Source organism: Tinamus guttatus, unplaced genomic scaffold (genome assembly GCF_059628265.1).
Source record: "Tinamus guttatus ecotype Peru unplaced genomic scaffold, ASM5962826v1 Tinamus_guttatus_pri_ptg000172l, whole genome shotgun sequence".
In the NCBI taxonomy this organism is placed as follows: Eukaryota; Metazoa; Chordata; class Aves; order Tinamiformes; family Tinamidae; genus Tinamus; species Tinamus guttatus.
In genome coordinates this window covers 4,754,347-4,782,066 of record NW_028288706.1, presented here as the reverse complement: position 1 = coordinate 4,782,066, position 27,720 = coordinate 4,754,347, and the positions used below count along the sequence as shown (strand labels likewise).

Below are 27,720 nucleotides of genomic sequence, written 5' to 3'. Positions count from 1 at the left end.
TTGTTTGCAGGGGGAGCTCCAGCCTGCCTCTGCTTTCCATGGTTCTTCCTGCCAGCTTCTGGAGCTGGCGTCCCTGCGTAGTGTCTGTGCCCGACGCCTTTCATGCGGCGCTGGATGTTACCGATAAGCCTAAATAAGGCAGTGTTGGGACTGTGAATGCCAACGGGGCTGCAGCTCTGGCCCCGGCCTCCCTTTTATAGTTGACGGGGCAGGTGCGGTTTATAGTTGGGGTTTATAGTTGCGGGGAAGGCGGGATCGGCACCGGGGTCCTGGGTTGACCTGGTGGCCTTCCCCGCGCAGCACGTGACTGCTGGGGGCGGAGCTCGCCCCCGGCGTGCGTCCCCTGTGCGCAAGCGCCGGGCGCGCAGCCTATGGGGAGCGGCGTTGCTGCGGGGTGCGCGGCAGGAAGCGTTCCACGGTGTCGCCGAGGCCCCGGCCTGCTCCGGCTCCCGGCACGGGGGATGCGCTGAGCGCCCCGCCCCCCCCGCCCCGCGCCCGCCGGCGGCCGCCGCCCCTCCGAGGTGAGAGCGGGGGGGAGGGCGGGGGGAGTTGTCATGGCGACCCGCGGGGCGGCGCGGGCGGCCTGGGCCGCGCCGGGAGCTGCGGGCGCTGCCCGGTGCTCGGGCGCGCCGCTGTCCGCGCCCCGCAGCCCCTTCCCGGCACTACCGCGTGAGGCACCCCCGGGAGGCGGCCGCCTGCCCCGGCGCGGCGGCGAGAGGCCGCCCGTGCCGCGCGGTTTGCAGTGGCCGGGTCTCGGGCGGCGGCTCCGCTCAGGCCCGGCGGAAACGCAGCAGTTGCGCTGCCGTAGCGGTGTCATCGGGCTCTTGGAAAGAGTCCCCGCTCCAGCTGGCGGTGCGCTGCTGGCAGTGCCCCGTGCGAGGATGCGGCTGTGCCAGCAGAAGAGGATGTTTTGGGGCTTCAGGAGAAGCTTAGCAGGTCCAGAGCCTTGCCGACAGACTGCTGCTTCTCTTGGCGTGCCCTGCACAATGGGCTCAGCCAGCGGGGTAAATGGCGTGTTTCAATTTTCTCTCTTTGTAGCAGAATTGTCCTTAACGGAGCTGGAATTCCTCACCCCGCTACACAGAGCCGCCGCTTGCCTTGGGCGGGATTTGCACTCGCTCTGCAGGCAGCTCTGCTCACTCCTTGCAGTGTGAGGCTAAGACCTTGGTTCGCAAATCAGCCCACTTGGCCCAAACGATTCAACCATTCACAGCAGCACGACTTAGCCAAGATGCTTAACCTGTCTGTGCCTTGACTTGCACAAGTGCTGTGTCCACTTGGACCTGCGTGTAGAGTTTTAGTGGAGAGATACTAATCAGCCACCTTCCTCTCTAAGCGAGGTAATGACTGTGTATTTTTGCAGAATGTGTCATGAGGTTCTTAGTTACGGATTATTAAACTAATCCCTAAACATTGTTCAAAGGAGCCCAGTGCTTCCTGCCGTGCGCTCAGGCAGTTGCAGTGGTCTCGGCAAGAAGCTGCTGCTGTGTTCGGTTCCTTGAGGCTCAGACCAACGAAGAGCCCGGCGGTGGATTATTCGTGTGCTCTCTGAGTGACAAACGCACCTCTGCTCTCGAGAACTGGCTGACGTAAATACGAAAGTGCTGCCGCTTTCTGTGCCGTGCCAGGAGGGCTGTGACCGATGACCATTAGGCAGTGGAGCTGTGACATGCAGCCCCTTCCCTCCCTTGCTGAGCGCGGGTGCGTGACGTGCAGGTAGCAGCAGCCCTCTGATCACGGAGATGTCTGCGAGTGGCCAGGGACAGTTACAGCTGCAGCGTGTGCAGTGCAGCCCAGCAGCCTGTTGCTGCACAGGAGAGCACTCGGGCTCTTAATAAAACTGCATATTTTCCTCCTCTTGCAGAGGTGGGTAGTTGTGTTTGACTTGATTTGAATGGACGTAGATTTGTTGTAGGGATTGCTGTGTCCAGTCCAACCACAAGGGAACTGTGTGCCATAGACACTTAGTTGTGGTTACAGATGTCAGATGTTTGTGACTGTCATCCCCTGTCAAATGTTTGATTATGTCAGACATAACTGAACACTGGAAGTGTTTGCTTTTCCCCAACGTGCATTCCTTTTTACCTGTCAACCTACAGACTTCATCCGTCCCTTCCCCTCCACTTTTTTTTAAAATTTTGGCCTCGTAAGAGCCTTTTACAATCAAACAGCTTCACATTATCAGTCCTGTGTCCTATCCCCAAAGTATGCTGAGGGAATTGTGCTGCATATCCATTCATGTGCTCTTCTGTCTAGTTCTGGATTAATCTACTGGCCAAGTAATAGATAGTGATTTCTCTTCATCAATTTGGTTCACGTTTTGCTCACTTTCTTTTGGTCTTCATGAAATCCTAGTACACTGTATTTCGTAAAACAAGTCACTTACGCTATATAATGATATACTAGAGTTATGTAGAATATATCTAGAATGTCACTTCCAAGTGATATTCTTATAAAGAAGCAGGTGACTGTCAGAATTTCGTAATTGGAGAATGAACAATCTTCATTTATGAGGTAATGCTGGAGTAGTTTTAAAATGAGTAATGTTAGGATCACATCCGGTTCCAGGCTGTTTTTAAGTAGATGGTTTTAATCTTGCAGGTTAGAAAAGCAGTTTTGTTGCATCTTGTAAGTTGGTGCTTTAATTTGTCCCCTGTGATTTCAGCCTCTTGTTTGGTGTGAACTGAAGCTGCTGCTGCTGCCCCAAAAGCCATCCCTGCTCTGTCTCTTCACCCCTTTCCCGGCCCTGTCTCTCGCTCTCCTCCCCCAAGCCATTTCCCAGCCTGATTTGCGGGGTGAGCAAGAGCTGATGAAACCCTGACTGCAAGGACTGACTTTTAATGATGGTGCTGATGCAAATACCTATTGAACTGCAGTTTTGGGTACAAACTTGGGGATTTTCCTGGTTCACTCTTTGTGGGGTTTTCACTGCTGTGCCTTCCTGCTTGTCATGGAGCGGCTTCACTAATGCGCTTTCTTCTGGGGACTCGTACTGTTGGCTGCTCTTAGTCCTTTGTTCTCCAAATGTTGAGCTTTTAAAGAAGCACTTGGCATTAGTTCAGCATAATGGCAGGTTAAGTTCTCTCCTGTTGGAGCACCTCTTAAATAAACTCCAGTTAAACACTTCAGTCTTTATTAGACAGGCATCACTCCTCTTTTTCTCTGCCGGTGGTTGTGTGTTTATTTTGGTGTATGTATGTCTGTCCTTAATGCTAATCAATGGGGCTTATGTCATAAATGTAGTGTGTTGCAAAATCCCTAGTTTGCTGCCTTCCACTGCTTCCTGGCCACACATCCCCTTTCCTCTTTACAGAAAGGTGGAAACCGGAGTCAGTCAGTTTCCACACATTGGCTTTTAAATTGAACTTAATTTTCTCCTTTTAAACTGGTCACTGGGTTTGTAAGAGCAGGCATCTATGCCAGGATGCATTTTAAATGATATTGGCTTAAAGCAATAGCAGAGGCTTTTTGGTGTTGAACCTGTGCTTTAATGCTGGAGGAGACAAGTGAGGATATTATTTAAATTTGTTGGCCCAAATTAAACAATCAATCTGGAAGCACAGCGAGCATGGGGAGCGTGTCTGCCAAGCACAGGAAGAGGATTCTTTTGGGCTGCTTGTGGGTGTGTTTTCTGTGGGAATTTCTTTTTTTCTTGATTTGCTTTGGTTGGTTTTGGTACCTTTTTTTTTTTTCAATCGTCTCTAAGAAAACCACTTTGTAGTGTCTCCTGTAATGGTGTGCGCAGAGTGACTGCGTTTTGCTGGCAGCTCTGGGTTGCTGCTCACTGGTGAGGACAATGTTTGGGAAATGGAAGAAGCTCTTGGGTCTCCTCTTGCAGGGTTTGCTCCACGCAAACCCCGGGGTTGCAGTGCTAGCTGCTTTCAGCATCACTGTGTGTGTTTTATGTGTGGCTGCTTATTCTAATTCTGGAATAGCAGTGGGCCCGCATATATGGTAAGCAATATGGTGGGGTTTGTCTCTGTCTTTTGGTGGAGTAGCTGCCTATAGGAATCTTGCTGTGTTCAACAATTGCAAAGCACTAGATCTCCCAGCTCTACTTGTAACTGTGGCTTTACTGTGACTCTTTGGTTTAAACTCCCCACAGTGCCACTGTCACAAAGCAGATTTTCTTTCCCATGTCGTAGCAAGAAAAGATGGAACAGCAAAACCCTCTTAGTGATTCTTGCTCACTGCTCCCTGGAGGAGCTGCTGTATCTGGGGCAGCACAGAGCTGTGCCTTTTGCGGAGTGCTTTTGAGATGCTGTAGTTTGTACCAGCTTCAGTGAAATCTACGGCTTCAGCAGTGTAACCGGAGCTCCAGGATAGAAGAAGAAGAGTCCAGAATGTAACTTGCACTCAAAAGATTCATATTTCTTCTGCTGGACAGTTAATCAAGCTTGAAGTGTGCAGAGGATCAGGGATATAACGGGATTTTGCTAACTGTAAGTGTTCTCATTTCAAATCAATAACGGCCCTGGCTGTGCAGGCTGGTTACCTTTTGCCTGCTCGCTTCTCAGCAGTTTGTTGGTGTCCATTTGCAATTCTGATTCTTTGTGGCAGGAGGTTAAGGTGTGTTAGTAACTGTGATTCTGTGTATTTTCAGGTTCGCAGTGCAGATCCTGTGGTGTGCACACCTTGCTTTGGACATGGTGGAAAAATGACATTTAGAGATGCGGGCAAGGCAGGGATGTTTGCAGAATTTCCATGCTGAGAAGGACTGGCCCAGGGGAGGGCCTCTTGGAGCAGGTGCCAGTGTAGGTCTTCCCAGGTCGCATGTGATAGCACTGTCTTCCTGGCCTGTGCTAGTTTACTGGAGCGGAGGGTTCAGGCACTGATGAACTCCTCTATTAAGATGTCTGCTGGGGAAGCTTGTTTGTGCTTTGGGGCACATTTCTGAGGCAAATGGGGTCTGCGTGCTTGGCTAAGAGTGTATCTTAAAGACCTGATGGCCTAGCAGATTTTTGCAAGGTGATGTGGCAGAAGTATAAGGGACTCTTAGACCAAGTGCTTATGGTTTTCATAGAAATCAGACAAAACAACTAGATCAAAAGGACTATGGGCTATTGTGAGATGCCATAAGCTTCAGTATCTGCGCCTTTCCAGCCACGTTACTATGTTATTTTCAGACTGAGGTGTAAAATTAGAGTGTCCTGGATTTCTCATTAAAAGAGTCTCTCTCATTCGAAAAATCAATCTCAGCTAATCTATGAGATTACCTGAAGGCAGTTTTGGGGGAGTATCCATCTAACGATGGTGATGAAACTAACATTTATATTTGTAGTTGTGGATGTCAAGCCAACTGGTTTGCATCCTATACTAGAAACGAGAGAACCAGATCATCTGGGTTTTCTGTATTTTTTGCTTGTCCCAAATGGATCTGAATGTGATTCCTAGAAGGAGCTGAAGCATTAAGGGAAGTAGAGGTGGGAGTGTAATGAACAGCAAGTGGATACGCCTGGGTCGCATTCATGGAAGAGGTGGCTGTATTAATAAAGCTAGCAGGTTTAATAACTAAACTTGCTGGTTTAAAGATATGATTTACCCAGGGAAGGCAGAGTTGTGGAGCTTGTGTGTGTGTTTGAGAGCCACTTTCAGTCTCAGTTCCAGGAATGTCTGCAGTACGATACTAGCTGTTTTGCTCCTTATTAAAGGTGAAATGGGAAAGAAATCCATCTTCATAAGTTCCTTTTGCAGTAAATAGGGAGAGGAAAATACAAAGGAATGTCACTGGTGTGTTAATAAGCCCTAAAGAACTAATTTCACAGCTGAAAGTAATTTTGATTCAAGCTCATGTCTGGATTTCTGAAACATTATGCTGCAGATATAAGGCAGAGCTCTGATAATCCTTTGGGGACTCTTCCCGCAGCACTTCTGTCTTAGTAGCTCTCTTGATCATCCTCAGTATCTTAGATATTACAGGAGCAGAGACATTCACTCGTGTATCATCTTTGTATAGTGATATTCTGTTGCTGGGGTTGCATCTGAATTTGGTTGAGACCGCCCTTCGGCATTGCTGCTTTTGGGTGGAAAAAGATCTAGTCTGGGCTTAGAGTGAAGAGGTTTGACTTCACTGCTGTAACATGGGACTGTGGACCTGAGCAAGCTGATCTAACTTGGATTGAACCAGGTGATCTCCAGAGGGTCCTTCTAACCTACATATTCTGTGATTTGACTTCAGTAGTATTTAGGTATCTAATGCACACTGGGAACAAATACTTAAATGTATACATTTTTAAATTTGGATTCTGTTGCTTTGATAAGGTTGCCTTAAATTCCAGAATTGCCTTGTAGAGGTGCTTAATGATGAGTTCATAATGTTTTCAAATACAATAACCTTTTTATTTTTTTTTTTAATAAATAAAAGGAGTCTGGTAATGGGGCTATCTGTGTGGAAGATTTCCCTGCAAGACCAGTAACCTAAAAATGCAGAAAGCTTAAAATGAAATGCAGGAGGGAAATCTGTGCTGCTTTGTCAGATTTAGACCTTTGACTGGCTCAAATTGAATGGTTTAATGTAAATCAAATCCCCAGTGCCAGATGGTGCAGGGTAGAGACACTAATAGCTGCGGGAACTCTTGCTGGTGCTTGGAGCGATACTCCCCAGGCAATAGGAAAGTTCTTGTCTGCTTTGAGTATGTTTTTGCATTGCTCAGGCACAGGTAACGCACTCCTATCCTGCATTTGGAGAAGCTCTTAAAATTCTGCAGGGTTTTGCTTGCTGCTATTTATTTAAAATAGAGAGGATGCCACATGTCATAAACTTAACTTTTCCAGGGAACAAGTTATCTTGCTTGGATTGGAGGACTGGCCGTACAGAAGTCCCAGACAAGGCTTTGGTAGCGTGGCTGGAGCAGTAACTCTGAGATTGCAAGGCAGAAAGCAGCCCTCATTGGGCTTGCTCTGCACAGATCTCTGCTGTTTGCTGCTAGCGCCACGCAGGTGGTCTGCTCGTGTGAAATGCAGCTCCTGAGCGCGAGCCCACGCCTGAACCTCTGCTCGGGCACTCGCAGCCCAGGCAGAGAGCCGCGAGCTGGCAAAGAGAGGCAGGGCTGGCTCGCGTGCCCTCTGCGCCAGCAGCCTCGTCTTGCACCGCTGCAGGTCTTCAGGTCTTGCCCATGCTTTGGGCATCTGCTTGGTAGCCATCTGGGAGATATGAAAGGAGTAGTTTAAGAATAAACCCTGGCAGCAGCTGCGATCACTTTAATAGGTATGTGCAATATAGGCAGGTGTATAGCGTATCTCATCTTGTGGTCAAGTGCCTCGTTGCAACTTCACTTACTTTCTGCTTGTCAGGATAACTTGAGACCTTTGTGCAGATCATCAGCTCTTACGAATGCTGGCAAACGGGTCCCATTTGCTTCAGTCTCATCTGCTCTGCTTGCAGCTCTCACTGTCTTGCTAATAAGATGTGCCCTTTCATGCCCAGGCTCAGCCTCCTACCTGCTCTGTAGGGTATCAGCTGAAACCCCGAGTGTGGAGGGGGTGGAAGTTTGGGGAGATTAACAGGCTGTTGTGTAATGCTAATGCAGACGTTAGCTAAATAACATGTGACTGAAAAATTGTGTATGAAGGTAAGTTTAACCTCAGTATAGCTGGACAAGGCAAAGCACTGATGTGGGTATCGTGCAAAGGGAACCACAGAGCATCTCTTTGATGCCACCAGGAGGAGAGAGGCACTGCGCACTGGTTCTGATAGTAACTTTGGTGTTTTCACCATGCAAAGGCAATAGGTTCCACTTCCTGCTTTCCCTTCCCATCTTCTTGTTCAGCAGCAGCTCTGGCACTCGTTGGGCCCTTCCATGAGCCACTGAGGCCCTGAAATGGTAGCAAACAGCCCCCAAAGAAGACACTCTTTTCAGCTGGCATCAAGCAATCAACCAGGTGAAGACTCGCTCCTGCCACGGTGCTGGCTGAGGCGGTGCACCCCGCTGGGCTTAGCTAAGCTATGCTCATGTCTCTTTGTGTCTGCTGCTGCTTCAGTCATCCTGCAGTGCAGTTCTGATAAAGCACGATTATTAAAAAAAGAAAGAAAGAAAACATTAGCTGATACTTCTGAGCTGACACCGCTGTGCCCGAAGGTTGGTAGAGCAGTGGCCTAGAGGGTGCATTGCTGTGCAGTGCCAGAGCTGATCTTCCCCTGGGTGACCTGGGATGCCCAGCAGCTCACACAGGCAGGAGGAATGTGGGATATTAATGCTGTTCTGGTAAGCTCACCCTGCTCTGTACACACGTGAGCACTCTCCATAAGTCACTGCAGAGCTCCCCTGGGAATTGAGCTGCTGTCCTTGCTGCATTGGGCAATGCTGCTGGAAACAGCAGCAGCAGTGCTCGTAGTGATCATCTCTAGGACGGGCAGGGCTCTGGAGTTCAGCACAGCTGGATGTTGCTTCCTCTGGAGCTGTCTTCTGCGCCGTCCTTCCACCAGCGCTCTCTTCTTGTGGCCTAACCTGACTGGCTTTCACCTGCCAGCAGCCGTTCTCGCCGCGTGTTTCTGTTCCTCGTTATCAGTTGGTGTCCGTCTTCCCTGCAGTTACCCACTGCAGTCTTTTCCAGTTGCTTGAGGGCTGCGTGTAACCCCAGTCTAGTTTTAGGTATTTCTGAGAAGGAAGGGGACCTAACTTTGGTGTCGGGGACCGCCAGATGCAGAAGGACAGCAATGATCTAGTTGCCCGTGGTTGCAGCCTGTGGGTGCTTCAGCAGAGGCCTAAAGCCCATCACACTTGCTACACACTCTCTCTTACAGCTGATCATCAGCTTACGTGTGAGCAGTTGGAGTTCCTCTGAGCTGTTAGTCTAATTGGTGTCACTGCTATGTCATTGCTACTTGTACGCAATTAGTCTCTTAACTTTCTCCTTTTTATTCCCTTTAGTAAGTTACTGCAAACCTGGGGAGTACAGGAGCGTTTTCTGGTAACGTGCTGCCTTTAGTTTCAGTTGTCCTCTCTCCTCCCAGCACGTGTAGTGTGAGTAACCTTCCTCTCTGCTGCTTGTTGCTGCTGTATTTTCTCGTGATTGGTAGTAGCATGTATCATATATTTCATTTTCTGCTAAGCGCCACATTGCTAGCTGTTCTGCAAGCCAACAGATTTGTAGGCTGCTTTGGTAATGGCTCTTTAAACTAGTTATAAAACACAGAAAATGCCTGGAATATCATTTTTAGTGACATTTTCTGGTTTAGCACTTCCTAGACCAGAATTTAAATCACTGCATATTTGTTTTGTGGATATTTTCATAAATACCCTTTGCTAAGATGGACTGACCACAGGTGTCTTGAAAATGGCAGTTCTTAAGAAGAGTTTTTATGTTGGATGCGCTTGTGGAACATCTTGTTTTGAGGTTCATGAGCATGGGTGATTAGTTTCTTAAAACAGTATTAAACATTTTTGCTAGTATACTGGTAGATGATAGTTTGGAAAATGCAAGCTTCTAGGGGATTCAAAAATGAGTGGGTTGCCTTGTGCTCTGAAATTGTCTGTTTTTCCCTTACAGTGCTATGGTTTTCTGCCGGGAGAGCCAGGCCGTTGCCCGCAAAACGTCCCTGCTCACCTTGGCTCATCCTCAGCTCCCCGTTGAGGCTCGGTGGCTGCTGCGTGGCAGGTCCCCGCGCAGCCCGCCGGCTGCGGAGCCTTGTGCAGCCCGCGTGGCTGCTGCTCCCCTCCAAGCCCTGCCTGCTCAGGCTGCTTCCTCCTCCAAATAAAGCTTCTAATTTGTTCATACACATATTAGGTAAAGTGAGTGAAAGTTTCACGCTTGCTAGATGCATGCTTTTAGTGACTAAATGGCCACAATACTGCATATTCTTTGTTTAGCTCTGTCATGTACTTCCATTAAGGAGCATTCCTGAAATCCAGGAGGGTCCTGCGCAGCTGCAGAGTGCCAGAGGCAGAGCAGCCCCGAATCCCAGTGCTGCTTTCTGTCTTAGCTTGAACTGCTGTTAGAAGATTGTATGAAACTGCAGAAACTGTTCTGCCTTTCCAGCGATGTGTTCCCTCCTGAGATAACGCTTACTTTAAATCAGTTGCAATTCATCTTTTGGCTTTGATGAGTGTGAGTTTGCCTCACTTACACCTGATGCAAAAATCAAATCCTGGCTTGGGTCTGTATTTCCTCTAGAGCTTCCTATTCTTCACTATGTCCTAAATATTTTGTCTTAAACCTTTTGATAACTTCCCATTCTTACTGTATGCTACATGCTGCAGACATCAAGCTTTGTCTAAAGCAGCATCTCGAATCCCTGTAGCTTTTAGCAAGTTGTTTTTGTGCTTCTGCCCTGATTTTCTTTTTCAGGCTGACGGTCCAAGATTCTCCTTTGGACACTTTAGTAAGGTGCCTCCAGCACAGGGGTTATGGGATGCCAGCCAGGAGGCTTCTGGTGACCCAGACTGCTGTAATCTCTGATGTTCCTGGTGATAATCACTGTTCTGTCCCTTAGTCCATGCATTTGATGGTCTCTGTCCTGGAGGGCTCTTTGTCCCCCTCTATAGCACGTGGCACAGCAGAGCTGGCCCTGGTGCAGTGCAGCCGCTGTGGAGGAGCAAGGCAGCGTGAGGAGCAGTTCTTAGAGGGTGCAAATGTCATTTTCTGCATAGAGGATTTGAGACACTGGAGTGGGTGCAGTAATGGCAGGTCTCAGCTTTTACGACTGCTTAAGTCAGGTAGTTTCTAGGCCTTTTCAACGGCGTTTGTCCAAAATGCATCTTTTCCTCATGTTTTTCTTATGTGTTGGATTTGGATTTCTTCTTTTGTACTGTGTTCTTGAAAATCCCTGACTTCTGAACAGCCTTTGAGGGTGCCCTGGGCCTGCTGTGGGCTGTCTCAGGAGTTTGGCAGCTGCTGCTGCATCTCACCATGATGTGAACAAGAGCTGAGTGCTGCTGCTTGGCCTCCAGGGCCTTGGATATACGTCTCAGAAGGAAGGTTTTGGAAACTGATAACCTTGGTGCTTTCACATTCTGCTTTGAGTAGGTAGACAAAAATATTTCTCATAAAGAGATCAGCAAGCTTTGGGAAATCTCTGGATCACTCACGCAGCCAAATTATTTCCCAACACAAGTGTTGCTCTCACACTTGGCGTATGAAAACAGTGATTGGGAAAGGCTCCTGCTCAGGAGTTTCGTTCCGCTAATTACCTCATGCCACGTGGACATGAGAAGTGCCAGGAATTTGGTCTTCAAAGTTAGTCTGAATATTTGCCAAGAGCCAGGAGCAGCTCTGCCACCTGAATATGGACAAAGTAAACTTGTCTGGAATATCCTCCCCGCTGGTCGTGGCAGTTATTAATCTTCTGCCTTTATTTCTTTGGCAGCAGGGACATGTTGCCAGCAGTGGAGCTGCACAGATCTGCTCTCCTGAAACTCTGTGGCAGGGCGCACTGCCAGGCAGGTGTCCTAAGCTTGCCTTAAATGCAAATTAAATGCAGTTGAAATGCAAGAGCATCCCTCTCTGTTCACACAGCAGCAAGCGGGTAAAGTGAGTCCCTGCTAACACACCCAGTGCTGGGAAGAGGCGCTGGAATTTGGTGGGAAAGAGGAGCTATTAGTTCAAGCAGCCACTCAAATCTAAATGCACATGCAGCTTGGTGGAGGGGGAGGAAGGCCAGCCTGAGCTACAGGATAATGCACAATGCTGGCCTAGCTCTTTGAGAATATAAAGCGTTAGGTAAACATGGACTAATCCGTGCAAGAATGTGTGTCCTCTGCTGACTAAGTCGGCTCTTAGAAACCCCCAGCCCTTCTTTGTCCGCTGGGTAGCAATGAGTCAGGCTCTGTCACAGCTCTGTCTCATCTCCCTCTCATTTATTAATGCCCAGAGGAGTTTAAATGTTTGACTGATAAAGGGTGTTGACTTACAGGACCCTTAAATGTTTCAAAAATGAAAACCATGAGAGGCTGGAATAATGCTGTCGCGCACCTGGTTGCGGAGCGCTGCCTGCAAGAGGGATGATGTGGAGCTTGGAGCTTCAGCGTGGGCACAGCTGATCTCGTGCATGTTCCTGCACATTCCTCCCGCCTCTCAGAGGGCGTTTTAATTCAGAGCTGAGCCTCAGAGGGGTTGAACCAATTCCAGCAGTGTAAAATTAGTCTTAAAAGCACCAAGGACTAGTCTTTTTTTTTTCTCTCTTTTTTGAGAGAGATTCATGTGGCTAACACCTCCTTGAACCAGCACTTGAACTGAGAAAACCGCAAGCAGCGGCTCAATAAATATGCAGCAACAATCCTAGAACAGACTGTTTAATAGCTGTGATTCTTTAGGTACTTTTTTGGAGGAGAACAAGTGTTCCTAACCTGGGCGTTGTGGAAGCAAATGTTCCCAACTTGTTAGGAGAGCGATTGGCCCGCGCGGCCCGTGCGCCGCCGGAGCAGGCCGAGCTCCGGCTGGCGCCGTGGCAGTTGTGCTGTGCAGCTCTGCTGGTTGCAGGGAGCGTTGTGAAGCCAACGCAACTGTTACACTGCAACTGCTTGAAGGGCACGTTCGGTGCGAGTGTGTTTAAATTTGTTGTGCTGCGGCTGTAGTGTGTGTGTGAACAGTGAGCGCCAGCTGGTGCCATGGTCTGGCTCTGCCTGTGAAAAGCGCCACGGGGCTCAGCAAGCAGAGCTTGTGCCAGCCCTGACCCTGCGGGCAGCAGGGCCCCAGGTTGCTGCTCGGGTTGGTTTCGCTCTGTTTTACTGAAAACTTTCCTGTATTAGAACCATTTGCTTGGTGCTGAGAATCCCCCTTTGTGTTTTGTCTTTCCTAACGGACCTTCTTTCCTCGCAGGCGTGAATGACAGAGGAGGTGCCCCCGACGGCGCTTACCGACGTAAACCTGCGTCTCCTCTGCCACGATGACATAGACACAGTGAAACAGCTCTGCGGAGACTGGTTCCCCATCGAGTACGTGGCAGGTTTGGGAGGTGGGAGGGGAGGGAAGCGGGACACAAGTGGCGACAACCCACACGGGAATGGTTCAGAGCTGAGACCAAAGGCTCTGCAGCTCTCTCTGGACCGTTGCTAAGCTGTGAATATTTTATGGACTGTGGCGGTGTCGCCCTGAATGGCCTGTTGCTGCCTGTCCTGCAGCACCATACAGCCATCAGGAGGGTTCTGTCTGCGGATTTTGACACATAAATGGCCTTTGTAATTAAGGGATGGATCTGCTATTGGGGAGAGACTGAGGGGAATGGGATTCTACCTTCGGGAAAAATAGCAGTGTCTGTGTTGGTGAAAAAAAGTTGTGTCTTGAGGGAGTACAAAGAAAACACTCAGAGCTGACCCAAGCTGACAAGAAATGACTGTTCCTAAGGGACAGTCATTTTGACTGTCCTGGGAGGACAAACAGTACTTGCCTGTGTTCCCAAGGTTGCTTCCAACTGCTCCCAAAGAACAATGCTGTTCAGTCAGATTTTAGCCTCAAACTTCATTTTCTCTAAACACTCCTGATTTTTCTTTCTTTCCAGGTACCCTGACTCATGGTACCGAGATATCACTTCCAACAAGAAGTTCTTTTCCCTTGCAGCCACGTATAGAGGCTCCATCGTGGGAATGATAGTAGCAGAGATCAAGAGCAGAACAAAAGTGCATAAAGAGGTAGGGAAACTGTTTTGGTATGAGATGTCCCACCACTTGCCGTGGTTACCTGGAATCCATTTGGGGTATTTTTCCCTTGTTCATCTAAGCACTTGTAAGAGCCATCCCGACCTAATCAAAAGACCAAAATTAGGCTGATTTCCAGCTAATGGAGCATTGGTGATGAAATGTGTGTGAATGTGTGCAGGGCTTAAAGGCTTCTGCTGTGCAGCCTGTGACCAGAAAGTCTCTACCTGCTGGGGCAGGGCAGCTGCGGTCGGGTGGGAACCTGCCTGAGGCTCTGGTCAGGTAATTCAGACCTCCTCTAAACGTGACCTTGCAGCAAGCTGCTGTGCTCTGCCCGGCTGTTTTCAGTGTACCTGGTCACAGTGGTGACAGGAATATGCAGCCAACCTGGGCAAAGTGGGCAAAGCTCCCTTTGTGGGAGGGCAAACCTCCTTTCTCATGTAAGGCTTGAACTTCTGCTGTAGGGAGTGAGTCACTCCTGAGCTCCGATTTCCTGTACAAATTAGTGTGTCCTTCATTTGAATAGTCACTGTCTCAAACATGACAAATCTGCAGAGGGCTCAGGTTTTGTGGGTAAGAGAGCTGGAAGGCTCGCAGTGAGAACACAGGATGGCCAGAGGCAAAGAGGAAATTCTCTGGGAAACTAAGAGGGAAAAGTCACCAGAGAGAACAGCCTAGGAAAATCAATAAAGCAAAGCAATGCAGAAAGCCCAGGAACAGAGGAGTTTCCCACTAACCTTGTTTTAGATGTCCCAGTACAGGATGTTTGCTTTCTCCTCTCCCTCCCCAAGTATCCTGCTAAATAACTTGTCTTTACTCAGGATGGAGACATCCTAGCTTCCAATTTTCCCGTGGACACTCAAGTTGCTTACATCCTAAGTCTTGGAGTGGTGAAGGAGTTCAGAAAACATGGGATAGGTAAGGCGCTGTTAAATGGTGGCCCTGTTGCTGGGTTTTGTGTGTCCTGCGTGGCTAGCAGGCAGGAGTGAAAAGCAGCAACATTTCACTCCAGTTGCCCGTTGAGAGCAGCTTGTGTCTGACTTGAGCCATAGCTGAGGTGGTGACACATTCACTCACACCCTGTAGTTGTTAATGCAAGTGCAGCGAGAGGCCTTGGCGGGGCCCAGCTGGGCAGGGCTGTCACTAGCAGAGTTGATGTCTGACTTGAAGGCCTCCTCACTAGTGAGATGAGTTTCATACCTGAACCACAGAGCACAGCCCTGCTGAGTGTCCTCATGAGGCACTGGGATAGCTGGGTGGGAGCTGGGATTCTTTTTTCTGAGCACGTGCAGCAATCATTGCGTGAACAGTGGGTGCAGGTGATCCCCAGGGGAGCTGAGCTTCCCTGTGCTGCCCCTGGGAAGGTGCCTGCGCTGATTCTGCTCTTCCTTCTTTTGATAGGTTCGCTCTTGCTTGAAAGTTTAAAAGATCATATATCAACAACTGCCCAGGATCACTGCAAAGCCATCTATCTGCATGTCCTCACCACTAACAACACAGCAATAAACTTCTACGAAAACAGAGACTTTAAACAGCACCACTATCTTCCCTATTATTATTCCATAAGAGGGGTCCTCAAAGATGGCTTTACCTACGTTCTCTACATCAACGGCGGACATCCACCCTGGACAATCTTATATCCTTTATCCTTGAGTGTGATTAGCCTGAATGAGCTAAGCAAACACAAGCCATGTTTTGGGTTAGAAACAGCAGTCTAGCAAAGCATGGCCTGGCTAGGTCTGGGGACTGATGCCTGTGCAGATGTGGGCTTAATTGAGCTGATTTCCTTGAAGCCAGGAGGTAGGCAATATTATGGCCAAACTCCACGTATATTTTCCAAGTCTCTGGGAACAGTTCTGAAAGTCAGTGTAGGGTATAGTGCGTAGAATCCTAATCTGGGGCAAGTTTGATGCCAGTGAAAGCAAGCACTAGTGTTAAGTTAGCATTAAGCATTCTTTGGCCGAGGGGTGCAGAGTTTTCCCAGCAGCCTCAGATTCATCGTGTCAGAAACTGCCTGCTCTTATGGTGCAGAGTGGGTCTACTTTTAATAGAAAGGAGCAATTCCTTAAGAGTGAGGAGCAAGTCAGTCTAAATAACTGAGTAAAGCAGCTTCCAATTTGTCTCACAGGATCCTCCAGGAGTGCTAGCCCAAAGAGTGTTTTAAGTTATTTCTTTCATTACAATACGGATGTTGTCGTCCTTAACTGATGGCCACTGACTACCTACAGCACATTGGGTCAACACTAGCCAGCCTGAGCCCCTGTTCAATCCCACAGAGGATATACCGGCAAGCCCAGAGCCTTCTCTGCAGCCTCCTGCCGTGGTCTGGCATCTCTGCCAAGAGTGGCATTGAGTACAGCCGCACGATGTGACTCCATGAGAAGCTGCACAGGAAGCCAAGGTGGGCAGCGGAGCCCAGCTCCGCCGTGTGCTGGGGCAGTTGAGGGGGTGCTCGAGCGAGGGCCGTGAAGCTGCAGCTCTCCGTGCTCTAGTTGCGGGAGCTGCAGTGTCTGGTGTCTTGTCTTGCTGTGCTCCACTCTCCAGCTGGTTGTCAAACACCTGTTGGTTCCACCTGAAGGGAATTCAGGGTCTGACCTTGTTCACTTGTGCCCAGAAGCTGACAGCAAATTCAGCCTGTCCCTCCTGTCCCTGGCCCTTTTCCCCAGCTCTGTTAAAGGAGCTTGAAAGACCCAGCGCAGGAGTCCTCACCCTTGCCCCAGCACCATGTAGAGTAGCTGAGCGCATGTTTGCTGCCGTCTGCATTAAACTTCTCTGACAAAGTCTTCAGGGCGGCAACTTCCCAACATGATCTAAGAGACCCTGTTCCTTTGTGCAGTGACAACTGTTCTCCCTAAGACTGTTGCTCTCTTTGTCTTTCTATCATCTGTAGGATTGTTCTTCCTTCCATCTCCCGAACCACCGGCTCTGCTCTGATTCTGGTGACGTTGGCTTTTGGTCAGTGACCCAGCCCTTTGCAAAGGACTCCTTTATTTCTGCAATTTGACCAAGATTTGGCAGACGTCGTGTTTGACTGGCTGCAGCCCTGACTTACCCTGTGGCCTGGAGTCTGCGAGTGCGGCACGGCCGGGCCTGGCTCTCCGTAAGGCGTCTGGCTGTGCCCCAGGCGAGGGCCTTCCGCTGTCCCGGCTCTACATGCAGGTGGCACCGGTTCCTGCTGCTTGCCCTGCCTATGGCTGCTTCACTCGTGCTCTTGCGCGTGATGCGAGGGCTTCGGGTGCTGCTCCCACACTGTAGCTGCTGAAGGTGACATGAATGAGGTTAACGACGCTGCATGACCGACCATGAGCTGTAAGCAGCCTGGCAGGCCCTGCCAGCAGGGAGGGAGCTGCGTCCTAGTGGCGGGGCAGTGGGGAGCTGGGTTGGCCCCACAGGGTTGATCTGGGTCTTGCTGGGTCAGCGGCTGCTGCTGGTTCTTCCTGCCCCATTGCAGGAGCTCCCGGGGATTCCTGCCCAGCCCCGCCGGCCCTTCTGGAGCTGCCTAACAGAAGCATCCAGTTCAGGATGCATCAAGTAGGAGGCAGGGAAAGAAATTGCTGTTTCATAGTGAAATATATATTATACTGTGCAGATCTTCCTGCCTCTGTCCAAGCTGGACCTCAGCACGGGAGGGGGCCGGGGCTCTAGAGCGGATGCTTCAGCTAGAGCCCTGGGGGACTGGCACAGAGTCCTCCTCCTCCTCCTCTGCATGTGTCTTCCCTTGGCCCGGGCATCAAACTCTTGCAGGATCTTTAGGAATGAGGGCTGTGCACAGGTCACTAGGGCTTTTATTTGCCTGTTGAAGAAAAGCCACCGCCGGCGCCCACGCGTGCGTTTGAGGAGGCAGTGCCTGCTGCGCGTGGTGCAGCGGGAGCTCCGGTTCCCGCTTTGCCTTTAGGCTGCGGGTCTTTGCAGGAGGCACAGGCACAGCAGCACCTGCAGGAGAGCAGCTCTGAGTCCCTCCTGCCCTGGCCAAGGCGCTGGCCCTGCTCAGCCCCGTGTCGCTCATCCCCGCTCTCGTGTGCCCGCTTTGGAGCGGGGAGCAGGGGGAGGCAGGAGCTGCGGCCGCACAGTGTGCGCGTGCAGGCCGCGCCGGCCGCAGTGACGTGTGAGCCCAGGGAGTGCGGGTGACAAGAATGCGGGGCAGCTGTAGGTCTAGAGGGACAAAGAGCCTCAAGATCTTGCAGCCCAAGTGCTTTTGTACAGTCGTTTCAGTCTGTGGAGGCTCCTGAGACTGGTGTTAAACACGGACGGGATGCAGGAGAATTTGCTGCGAGCGCTGCCGCGGCGGCTGCTGCCGTGGGAGCTGGCACCGGCCCTGCCTGCTGCTGCTGGGGCAGTGGCTGCACCCCGTGTCCCCCAGCCCCATGTCCCTGGTGCAGGAAGCCCCTTTGGAGATGGCTTTTCCGCCGCTCCCTGACCTGGCGGTGCTGGAGGCAGGAAGCATTTGGGTTTGGCTGAAGTGTTTGGGTCCAACCAGCGCTGGCAGAGGCTGCTCTGGAGGAGGTGCTGAGCCCTGGGCCGGGGCTAGGGCAGGGACTGCCCTTTGGGCAAGGGGAAAATGTTGTTCCATGGGGCTTGGCAAGCCCTGGAACAGGATCCCGGAGAGGAGGGCGATGGAGGCCTTTGAGACCCAAATGTTCAAATCCCTGAGATGTCCAGCCTGAGTCTGACGCTGACCCTGCTTGGAGGCCTCCTGAGATCTCTGATGACCCGAATTTCCCTGTTCCTGCTGCCGGTAGCCAGGGATGGCAGCGCAGGGTGCAGCAGGGCAGCGCGGCCCTTGCCGCCTAGTGCGGGGGCCAGCAGGGCCCACACGCTGCGGAGGGACACGGGGCTCAGGTGACTTTTGTGGCAACTGAGCAGCGAGGAGGGAGCCGCAGGAGGTGCTGGGGCTGCACGTGGCGGTGCCAGCTCCATCCCGGCACCGCGATGTCGCCAGCCTGGACCAAAAGGTGCTAGTGGCCTTGGGCGAGCTGCAGCGGTCGAGGCTCTAGCAGGGCACAAGCGGCTGTGGCGCAGGGAGCGACACAGACGTTTGGCTCAGCAAAAACCGGAGCCAGGCGGAGCTGGGCGCAAAGGGGCCGCTCTGCAGCGTGGGCGGCTGGCGGAGCTGCCTGGCCGCCGCGGCCCTGGGGCTCCTGCGCCCGGGGCTCCCTGCGCGCTGCCCCTGGAGCTGGCTGGAGGGATCCTGATGCCAGTGGCCAATTGTGGTTTTAATGGGAGCAGGAGCCCCGGCTGCACTTACCTGTCCCTGGGCCTGGGCGGGCCGGGAGGGGTTTTCTGGCGCTGCAGGGGCTGCCCGTGTCCCTCCAGCTGGGCCCTGCGCGTGGCCGACATCACCAGCAGCCCTTGGCCACCACCAGGGCCCTGTCCCTGCGGGCTGGATTCCTCGGCGGAAGAGCTGCCGGTCCCGGCTCCTGCTCACGGAGCCACGGGAGCTGCCCTGGCTGGGCTGGCACAGGCCCCCAGCCTCCCCTCCGTCTCTGCAGAGCTGCCCCAGTTGCAGGGATCACCTGAACCCCTCTTATCCCTCTGGCTTAGCTGCTTTTTATGTAAACGTTTCTGTTGGTTTATAGAGGGTTCTTTAACAGCAAAGCTCTTGGGCTCTTTTTCTGCTTCAGTTTCCCTGACCTCACTGGACCAGAATGACTCTGTGTTTCTTTCCTGTCTGCCTGGGATCGGCGTTTTCCTCCTCTCTGTCCTGTCCATTCCCAAACTCCCGTGACTGCTGCTGGGCTGGAGCGAGGCCCCGGGGAGCGGTGCCCCCTGTGTGTTGTCCTTCTTCCAGCCTGTCTTCCATGCTGTCCGCCGTGTCCCTGCCTCCCGGCCCCACTGTGCCCTGTTATTTATTGAGGAGCCTTGTGCCGCCCGTCAGCATCCTGCTGAACGTCTCAATTAAACCAAGCCTCTTTTGTGCGTCTTCTGTCACTTTGTCCCGGAGCATCACTTGAACTTGTCCCTCGGGCCCTTCCCCTGCCCGGAGGGGCGCCCTGGCCCCTCTGCTGGTGGCCAACCCGGCTGTACCGGGGGGCCGAGGCCTCTGTTGGGCACAAGGAGGAAGCAGCCGAGGGGGAAGGAAATGGCGGCGCCTGCTGTGGCCAGGGCCCTCCTGCATGTGGGGAGCTGCTGCCGGCAGCGCCTGGTACCTGCCCGGCCACGGAGGGATGAGCAGGGGGCAGGGAGCCCCGCGGGGCTGGCGCAGGCTGCAGCCCGGCCAGCAGCTCCCGGCGCCCAGGCCGCACGCCGGCTGCAGCAGCGGAGGCCCCTGCAGGACTGGGCCCCGCGGCAGGAGGCAAAGGCTGAGGGCGGCGCGGGGGAACCCTCTGCCCGGGCCCAGGCGGGCAGAGCTGCGCACAGGGAGCCAGGGCTGGGGCAGCCCCGTCCCCTCACTGCAGCACCTGCAGCGCAGCCCGGGAAGGGCCCCCTGCAGTCGAGTGGCAGCGGGGCCCCTTCATGCATCCTGCCTCATCCTCCCCCTTCCCAATCCTCCTGGTCCCACGGGGGGCCCCTCCACCCTGCACGGGAGCCCCTCGTCCTCCCAGCAGGAGGGAGCACCCCCAGCTCACACACACATGGGAGCTCCAGGGCTGCTGCCACTTCTCTGCAGCCCTCAAGAAGGATCCCAGCTGCCATTTATTCAGCAAAGCCATTTATTCCACTTTCTTGCTCCCCCAGATCTCTAGATGCCAACCCACAGGAGCGATTCCCCATGCCCTGGAGGGAAGTCCCTGCTGCCCGCCGAGGTGGCGCCGGCTGCCCCGGCAGCTCGTCCGGCTGCGCGGGGAGAGCCGCGCCGCTGCGAGGGGTGCGAGCAGCCGCCGTGCTCCCCAGCCGCGTCCACTGCGCAACGCAGTGCGGAGTCACCAATGGGGCATTTAGAAAATAACAAGGTTTGTTCCTTAAAAATGAAACTGGGACCTGAATTCAGCAGTGTGTCCCTGAAATCAAAGCATAATTCTAAGGCTTCGGCGCCCTCACGTAAGCACATGAACCCTCTGCAGGGGGCTGGTCAAATTGATCTGGGAAGCTCGCTACAGTTTAATGGCCATAAAAATACATAGCTTTCCCCTGCTGAGACAAATCCAAACCCGCTGGCTGGACAGTACGACAGTGGAATCACGTGGGCAGCATTTGCAGCCAGCAACTGGTTGGAAAGTTAGAAGAAAGTCTCTAGTCTCCTCACCCACTCTCACACTTGCCAGCAGAGCAGCGTCACTCCATGGGCTCGGCCACCACCGGCTCCGCCACGGCGTCCCCGGCCATGGCCAGCGGCTGCTCCGCGACCCCCGGCACCGCCGCTTGCTGCTCCGCCACGGCCTGTGTCGCCAGCCCGGCCAGCGGCTGCTCCGCTGCCTCCGCCGCCGCCTGGTTCTCTGCCTTGGCCGCCGCCTCGGCTGCCAGCTCGTTCGCTGCTCTGGCTGCCGCAGCCACCTCGTTGGCCGCCCGTGTGGTGGGCGCGTTTCCCGGCACAGCCGCCGCGTGGTCGACCGGGAGCTTTTTTGGCTTCTGCGTGGCCGCCACGGCCTCGGCCAGCTTCTCCTCCGGCACCATGTTCAAGATCTTCAGGGCAAAGAGCAGCTGGAATTTGGCTGTTCCCACGAAGGAGTTGCCCAGGAAGTTCGGCAGCCCGCCCATGCGGTCCTTCTGGGTGTAGAGGGGCACGCGCACCATGCCCATCACCTGCAAGGCACAGCGCAGAGCTCCGCTCACTGCCAGCGCAGCAGCACCCCCGCCGCCCCGGCGCCCTGTCCCCACGGCCCAGGTGCCCTTGTGCCTCCCCCGCCCCGGGGCCCCCCGCAGCCCCTGTGCTGCCCCTGCCCCACGCTGCTCCCTGGGGGTCCTGCTCTCCCCGCCGTGCCCAGCCCTACCTAGGGCCGCCGCAGCTCCCTACACATCCCCCTCAGCCCACGGCCAAGTGTCTCCCTCCACGATGCTGCTGGAGCACCCGGGGGTACCCAGGCCACCGCGTGGAGCCCGGCTCCTTCGCTGCCTTCTCTCGAGCTGGGCAGAACTGGGGCCAAAGCACCATGTCACTGCACCGCGGGTCACTGCTCCAGCAAGGCTACGCGGCCCCCAGAGCCGAGGCCGACCTGGAGCAGGTCCTTACGCTGCTAAGTACCCAGGGCTCCTCCTCACAAGGAGGCTCCCTGCGCTACTGAGCCCTCGAGTTGCCCTCACGAAGGACCAAGCGCTGCTGTGACACAGGGACGTGGCCCCCACCACCGCTCTGGCCTGCGCTGTCCCCGCGCGCAGCCCTGCCCGCGTCGCCCACCTCCAGCCCGTGGTCTCGGGAATGCACTGCACTGATCTCAATGGTGTGCAGCTCCTCCAGGGTGAGCTGTCGGGCGTAGAAATGGGCCACCACGCGGTGCGGCCCCTCTGTCAGGTGCGAGCACAGATAATCAGCTTCCGTGAGGCGCACGCAGCCCAAACCCAAGCCCAGCACCCGATTCAGACCGTCCTCCAGGGACCAGTAACGGCGATCCACGAACCCCCCGGGAAAGCCCAGTAGTCCGTCAAACCGCATCTGCATCTGCAAGTAGAGGCGCAGCGAGTCAATGGGCGCCCGGGGCCGCGGCGGCCCCACCGGCTCCAGCGCATCCAGGACCGTTCGCAGACAGCGGAGGGGGGGGCCGCGCGCAGCCTGACCCGGCACCGCCCGGGGAGCGCCGGGCCCGTCGCCCCCGCGGGGTCCCGCCCGGCCCGACCCGGCCCGCTCAGCCCATCCCGCTCCCCAGTCCCGCTCTCCCCATCCCGCTCTTCCATCCCGCTCCCCCGTGCGCTCTCTCGCCCTGCTCACCAGCACGGCGTAGCGCAGCGGGATGCGCCCGAAGAGCATGCCCGGGTTGGGCGCGTACAGCATGGCGTGGCACGAGTGGCTCCAGCCCGGGCCCAGCCGCATGGCCTCGTAGCGCGTGAGTGGCTTCAGCTCGGGCACACCGGGGACGCCGAGCGTGGGCAGCGGCGGCAGCGCGCCCGCCGGCAGCGCCCCCATGGCCGCCATCGCGCCCATGGCCGCCATCGCCTCGCCCGCTGCCCGCGCGCACCGCGCACGCGCAGCCCGCTCGCCGCGCCGTGGGGCGGGGCCCGCCGCCGCCGCGGCCACTCGCGGCCCGCCGCGCGCCGCGGGGACCAATGGCCGCGTGCCGGCACTGACCAATCGCCGCGCCCGGCCTCGCCCGCGCGGCCAATGGCGGCGCGCAGCCAATGGCAGCGGGCGTTGTTGCCCGGGCCGCGCGCCGCGCCCGCCAACCGCCGCGGCAGGGCCGGCGGCGCCGCCCAATCAGAGCAAAGCGGGGGGAGGGCGCGCCCGCAATGCACCGCGGGGCGCCGCCGCACAGCCCGCCGGGAAGGCAGCGCGGCAGGAGGCCGTCGGCGCTAGGAGGAGGGGTCTCTGCGCGCCGCGTCGCCATTGGCTGGCGGCGCGGGGGCGGCAGCCAATGGGGCCGGGGCGCTGGGCCGTGCGGCGCGCGGGTAGCTCCCCGCCCCCCGCGGCGGCGGCGGCGCATGCGCAGCGAGGCGGGGCGGCGCGGGGCACGAGTTTATTCCTATAAATATAGAAAGAGCCGGGGCGGCCCCGGGCCCGCGCGGCGGCTCCGCGGCCCGGCCGGGCTGTGCTTGGCGTGTACAAAAGATACCGGGCGCGGCGGCCCGCGCGGCCTCCCCGCATCCAGGCACCGCGGGGAACATGCACGGCTGGGGCCGCCCTGCCCGGCCGCCTCCGCGGGAGTCGCGGCCCCGCGCGGGAGGCGGGGGCAGCCCCGCAGCGGAGGCCGAGGCGGCGCGCGGGGGTCCTGCGGGTCCGGGCGCCGCCGCAGGCCGGGTCCCCGCGCGGCTCACGAGAGGCTCTGCTCGTCCTCGAGGTGCAGCCGCGTCTGCTCGAAGAGGAGGGGCTGCGTGGGGCTGCCGGGGCCCAGGCCGGGGAGCGTCTCGAAGGCGGAGGAGCCTGAAGGGGGAGAGAGCAGTTCAGCGCCCCGAGGGCGGCCCCCAGCGCGCGGCCGCAGGGAGAGGGCAGGGGGATACAGAACCAGGGCCCTGCTGGCTTAGGAGAGCGGCACCCGGGCCCCATTCCTGCCCTGGACTCCCTGCTGGGACCTCCCAGGGAGGGGAGCACGGGGGTTACAACCACCAGCTCTGGCCCTTGTCCTGAGCAGAGGCGGGAAGGAGGAAGCCAGAGACATGGGGGATCAGAACCTGCCCTAGGTGGGGGAAGAGGCCAGCAGGGGCCAGGCGCCCTGGGACCTGCACATTCCCCAAGCCCCTGTGGAGAGGGCCCCAGGGCTAAGGGCTTCCTGCTGCCTTGCCTGGGATGCTCAGCTCAGAGCCCTGTGGGCACGGGGCAGCTGCAGGCAGGAAAGGGCAAAAGGGCCCTCCCTGGCAGACACCCAGGTCAGGGAGACGAGCGCAGGAGGGGCTGGGTCTGCCTGGCAGACAGGAGCTCTGGGCACAGGTGAAGAGAGGGCTGAGCCAAGAGCAGAGGCTGGCCGGGCTGCTGCCCCCTCCTTCCCGGCCCTGGTGGCCAGGAGCAGCCCCTGGAGCAGCCCTAGCCCGCACCGCTCGGGCCCAGCCTGCCCTCCCCCAGGAAGGCTCCTGCTGCCCCCCGCACAAGCATCATGTAACAAGAACGAGAAGACGTACCAGCTTACTCCTCTATACCAATAGAGCAGGAATCAGGACCCAGTGCTGCCCAAGACAGGAGGAGGAAGGCAGACAGAAAGGGAAGGAGACATTAGAGAGGTATTCAGAACAGACTGCGGCTCTACGGAAGAAAACAGGCTGCATCAACAACAGTGGGGGCGGCAGCAGCGCCGCAGCCCTCCCCGCCGCGGCCCCGGGCTCCCGTTAGCCGCGCCGGGCGCTCGCCCTCCATCGGGCTGAAAGCGGGAGTGAGTGCTCGGGGCCATGCGCAGCGCGGGGTGCGCTCGGCTGGGCGGAGGGGGCACAGCGCCGCGCTCAGCGCGGCTGGGACACGGGGAGCATCCAGCGCGGCAGGCGCGCGATGGCCCCGCGCACAGGCAGGACCTCGGTGCCGCCTGGCAGCTGCAGCCCGGAGAAGAGAAAGGAGGAAGGTGGGGAAGGACAGAGACAAAAGGGCTCGGGAGGAGGAGAGAGGGAGGGCAGGTTACCTCTGTGTTAGCCCCGGCCTGGTCTGCGCACGGAGAGCGGAGCGGCTCCGGCTCCAGGCAGACGCTCTCCTGGCCCAAGGCAGGGAGCGGGGAAGCCCCTGCCCCAGGTTCACAAACTCCCCCAGGCACCTCCCTGCCGCCAGCTGGAGCCGGGAGCTCAGCCCAGGCTCCGGCCTCCGTCCCCGCCGATGCGGCCGTTACCTGGCAGGTAGACGTCTACTGGTGGGTCGCTCTCCGACTGTGTCAAGCTCCTGTGCTCGCTGCAGCTGCCGTCCTGCAGGACGTCTTCGACGGAGGGAGGACGGCTGCCTAGAGGCAGCAGAGAGCAAGGCCGTGAGGTCCTTCCACCCTCTGCGCACTAAGTGCCAGAGACCTGTCCCGTGACACAGGGCACATCCTCCACGCCCAGGACATCTCACCAAGGCCACACAGGGCACATGCTGGCCAGGGGCCACCCCAGCATGAGCAGATACAGACCACAGTGTCCCTGGGGAAGTTGGATCCACAGCCTGACACTGCTCTGTGCCAGCTAATGGGACCTGTGGTGCTGCTGGTGGTAAGCAGAGACCGCGCGAGGAACCCTGGGCAAAGTCTGAGCATGGAAACCTGCTCAGTGGGGAGGACAGGAGCCCAGCTCTGCTCCCCCAAACACAGCAACTTGTGCAGAGCTTACAGCAAAGAGATGCTGAAACCAAACAGATCTGCTGATTTTATTTCCCAAGAGACCCTGGCAACTTCCCCTGGTGAAATGCGGCAGTCTAGAGAGGTGGATTTCAGGGCCTGGATGTTTCTGACCTTGCACATCCATGGCCCCACCACTTGCATATCCCTCCCCCTCCCGGCACAGGGGAGCTGGAGATGAAGGCAAAGTCTGCCCATCTCCAAGGCCGAGCGCAAGCTCACCGTGCTGCAGGGACGAGGCCTCCTCCATCTCTTCCCCGGCCGTGCTCTGCAGGGAGGAAGAGCACGGTTACTCCTGCAGGCTGGCCCTTCGCCGCGCTTGTCTTCCACTCTAGCGCTCTCCAGAGAGCTGCACGCAGGGCCAGGGACTTGCTGCAGGCAGGACACGTGGGGCCCAGCACTAACCTGGAGGGCTGGCAGCTCTCACACACAGGCAACAGCCCTCCAAGCAACCAGTTTTCCAAAGACGTTAGACGCAGCGAGCGGCGCTGCCCTTACACCATGCAGCCCCACAGGAAAATGGGAGCAGCTCCCTGGCAGGGCACGGACTCACCTCCGGAGAGCTGGTCTCCCTCAGGACCAGCTCACCCCCGCTCAGCACCGGCTGCGAGTCCAAGTCCTCGGAGAGCTTCTCTTCGTCCTCCTCGTGGATGGGCGACGAGGGAGACCGCAGTGTGCTGAGGTGAGAGAAACCCCGTTGGCAAGCGGAGCCCAGAACGCCGGCGCCAGCGCCCCACGCCTCGGCGGCCTCTGCCCAGCCCATCCTCCCCCAGCACCACCACGCGGGACCAGGAGCTCAGACTGTTGAGCTCAATTCACCAGAGGACTCCAGCATCCTCTCCACGGAGAGCAGCAGCAGCAGCATTTCTGGGGCAGAAACGAGCCATGCAGAGCTCGGTGCAGCAACACAACCAGGACAAATCCTGCCTTCTCCCTCAGGCTGCTCCTCAGACCTTCAGGGTTCTAGCTCCACTGCGAAGCTCCCTTCCCAGGGGAAATCTGATGAAACCATGGAGCAGGCACAGACCTCACTCAAACCATGGCGGCAACCTCCTCCTTGGCACACCGTGTCCCTTTCATTCTAGCCAGGACACGGCTGCAAACTTCAGCCACCTGGGGCACTGCTGAGCTCTGGGCTGGATTTCTCCCAGCAAGCAATGACTTGCTGTTGGTAGGGAGGTGATGAAACCTAGTCAGCAGCTGGAACAGGGAGGAGAAGCAGGAACAAACCCAGTTTGATCCAGCTTTGCCTTTTGGGTGGCCCAGCACCCAACCCACAGGGTCTACATCCTCCACCACAAAGCCAACAGAATAGGCCTCACACAGCAGGGGCCTCCTCTTCTGGCTTTTTCTTGTGAATTTTACAGCAGAAATCCAATAGTTTGGATGTCAAATGCAAATTGAGATGTTAATTACATAGAGACTTCCAGAATCTGGGCGAAATCTCCCTGTTAAAAATGCTCTTTCCATTCCTGACAAACCCAACTCTAAGGAGAGATGAGCTGGTTGCCATAGGCCTAACACGGGGGCAGCGTCCCAAGCCTCTCGCTGGCCTCCCATCGTGATGAGTTCTCAGCACGACCAGACGGGAGCAGCCGGGGCCTCTCCCGCCTCCCGGCGCGTGCGACGAGGGAGCAGCCCCTCTGCTCCATGCTGACCTATCTGGAGACTTGCTCCGCTTGCCCTTCTGGTGGCCGCTCTCTACGGCTCTGTCCATGCCGACGAGCGGCCGGCTCGCAGGGGGCATCCCGTCCACCACGCCGGAGTAGCTGATCTCGTCGTACAGAGGGGCTGACGGCATGGAGGGGGAGACCGAGCGAAGGCCGTTCAGAGCTTCCAGCAGGGAAATGGGCTCGTATCCCGGAGGGATGTTGTCAGAGCTCTGCGGGTGAGAAAGAGAGGGGCACGTTAAGAAACCCTCGCCAGGCTGAAGCCCCCGGAGACCGGAAGGCCCTGCTGCAACCCTGTCTGCAGCTCCCCGCACGTGCAGGCAGCCCGTCGCCTCTCCATGCACAGCCCCAGCTCCTTCCCCTGCAACAGGGAGTCTCCAAGGAGCTCAGTGCATGAGCAGCACACGAGGGCTGGCCTCTGGTGCTGGTGTTCTTTTGCTGTTTATGCGTGTTTTCCACCCAACTACCTTTGTAGAAAAACAGGAAAGGGACCACACACCACAGATCCACATAAGGACAGGGGCAAAACCCTGCACTACTTCCAATTCCTTCTGTAATTTACTTAGTTGCCAGTCAGAGGGACCCTTCAAAAGCCATTAAACCAACATTAGTTTAACGCAAAAAAAAATCCCAGTCGTCAGGCCCCAAAACCTTACAGCATTTGCATTGCTA

The 27,720-nt window shown here is 55.9% G+C and overlaps 3 protein-coding genes across 6 annotated transcripts in view; 1 reads left to right on the top strand and 2 right to left on the bottom strand.

Moving 5' to 3' along the window:
* Window positions 1-393: 393 nt before the first annotated feature.
* On the top strand, window positions 394-16,607 carry NAA60 (N-alpha-acetyltransferase 60, NatF catalytic subunit). Its single transcript, XM_088523111.1, has 7 exons — window positions 394-521; window positions 12,757-12,872; window positions 13,436-13,565; window positions 14,393-14,489; window positions 14,973-15,207; window positions 15,787-15,972; window positions 16,462-16,607. The coding sequence occupies exons 2-6, from the start codon at window positions 12,763-12,765 to the stop codon at window positions 15,941-15,943; spliced, it is 729 nt and encodes a 242-aa protein (XP_088379237.1). The 5' UTR covers window positions 394-521; window positions 12,757-12,762; the 3' UTR covers window positions 15,944-15,972; window positions 16,462-16,607.
* Window positions 16,608-20,585: 3,978 nt separating this feature from the next.
* On the bottom strand, window positions 20,586-22,599 carry NUDT16L1 (nudix hydrolase 16 like 1). Of its 2 annotated transcripts, XM_088523110.1 has the most exons (4): window positions 22,372-22,599; window positions 22,029-22,104; window positions 21,844-21,950; window positions 20,586-21,251 (listed from the first exon to the last, which is right to left on the bottom strand). In XM_088523110.1, the coding sequence occupies exons 1-4, from the start codon at window positions 22,591-22,593 to the stop codon at window positions 20,784-20,786; spliced, it is 873 nt and encodes a 290-aa protein (XP_088379236.1). In that variant the 5' UTR covers window positions 22,594-22,599; the 3' UTR covers window positions 20,586-20,783. The 2 variants fall into 2 exon arrangements, with proteins under 2 accessions (XP_088379236.1, XP_088379235.1); XM_088523109.1 differs by having other exon boundaries at window positions 21,844-22,104.
* Window positions 22,600-23,406: 807 nt separating this feature from the next.
* Window positions 23,407-27,720, bottom strand: part of MGRN1 (mahogunin ring finger 1) — a 45,442-nt gene continuing 41,128 nt past the window's right edge. For 2 of the 3 annotated variants that reach the window (XM_088523129.1, XM_088523130.1), the window contains 6 exons: window positions 27,037-27,260; window positions 25,932-26,055; window positions 25,601-25,646; window positions 24,899-25,006; window positions 24,210-24,254; window positions 23,407-23,517 (listed from right to left, as the gene is read on the bottom strand). In XM_088523129.1, coding sequence (XP_088379255.1) covers window positions 24,214-24,254; window positions 24,899-25,006; window positions 25,601-25,646; window positions 25,932-26,055; window positions 27,037-27,260 — 543 coding nt within the window. In that variant the 3' untranslated portion in view covers window positions 23,407-23,517; window positions 24,210-24,213. The remainder of the gene's footprint in view (window positions 23,518-24,209; window positions 24,255-24,898; window positions 25,007-25,600; window positions 25,647-25,931; window positions 26,056-27,036; window positions 27,261-27,720) is intronic. The other variant, XM_088523128.1, reaches the window with a different exon arrangement.

What these genes read in the sequence shown, in the direction of transcription:
- NUDT16L1 (XM_088523109.1), bottom strand. Translation starts at nt 22,593, where the DNA reads ATGGCGGCCATGGGCGCGATGGCGGCCATGGGGGCGCTGCCGGCGGGC. An exon ending in CGCTGCGCTACGCCGTGCTG is followed by an intron (nt 22,105 to 22,371) that starts GTGAGCAGGGCG and finishes CTCTACTTGCAG; the next exon opens with ATGCAGATGCGGTTTGACGG. An exon ending in CCCGAGACCACGGGCTGGAG is followed by an intron (nt 21,252 to 21,843) that starts GTGGGCGACGCG and finishes TGTGCCTTGCAG; the next exon opens with GTGATGGGCATGGTGCGCGT.
- NAA60 (XM_088523111.1), top strand. Translation starts at nt 12,763, where the DNA reads ATGACAGAGGAGGTGCCCCCGACGGCGCTTACCGACGTAAACCTGCGT. An exon ending in GGAGACTGGTTCCCCATCGA is followed by an intron (nt 12,873 to 13,435) that starts GTACGTGGCAGG and finishes CTTTCTTTCCAG; the next exon opens with GTACCCTGACTCATGGTACC. An exon ending in CATCCACCCTGGACAATCTT is followed by an intron (nt 15,208 to 15,786) that starts ATATCCTTTATC and finishes ACTGATGGCCAC; the next exon opens with TGACTACCTACAGCACATTG.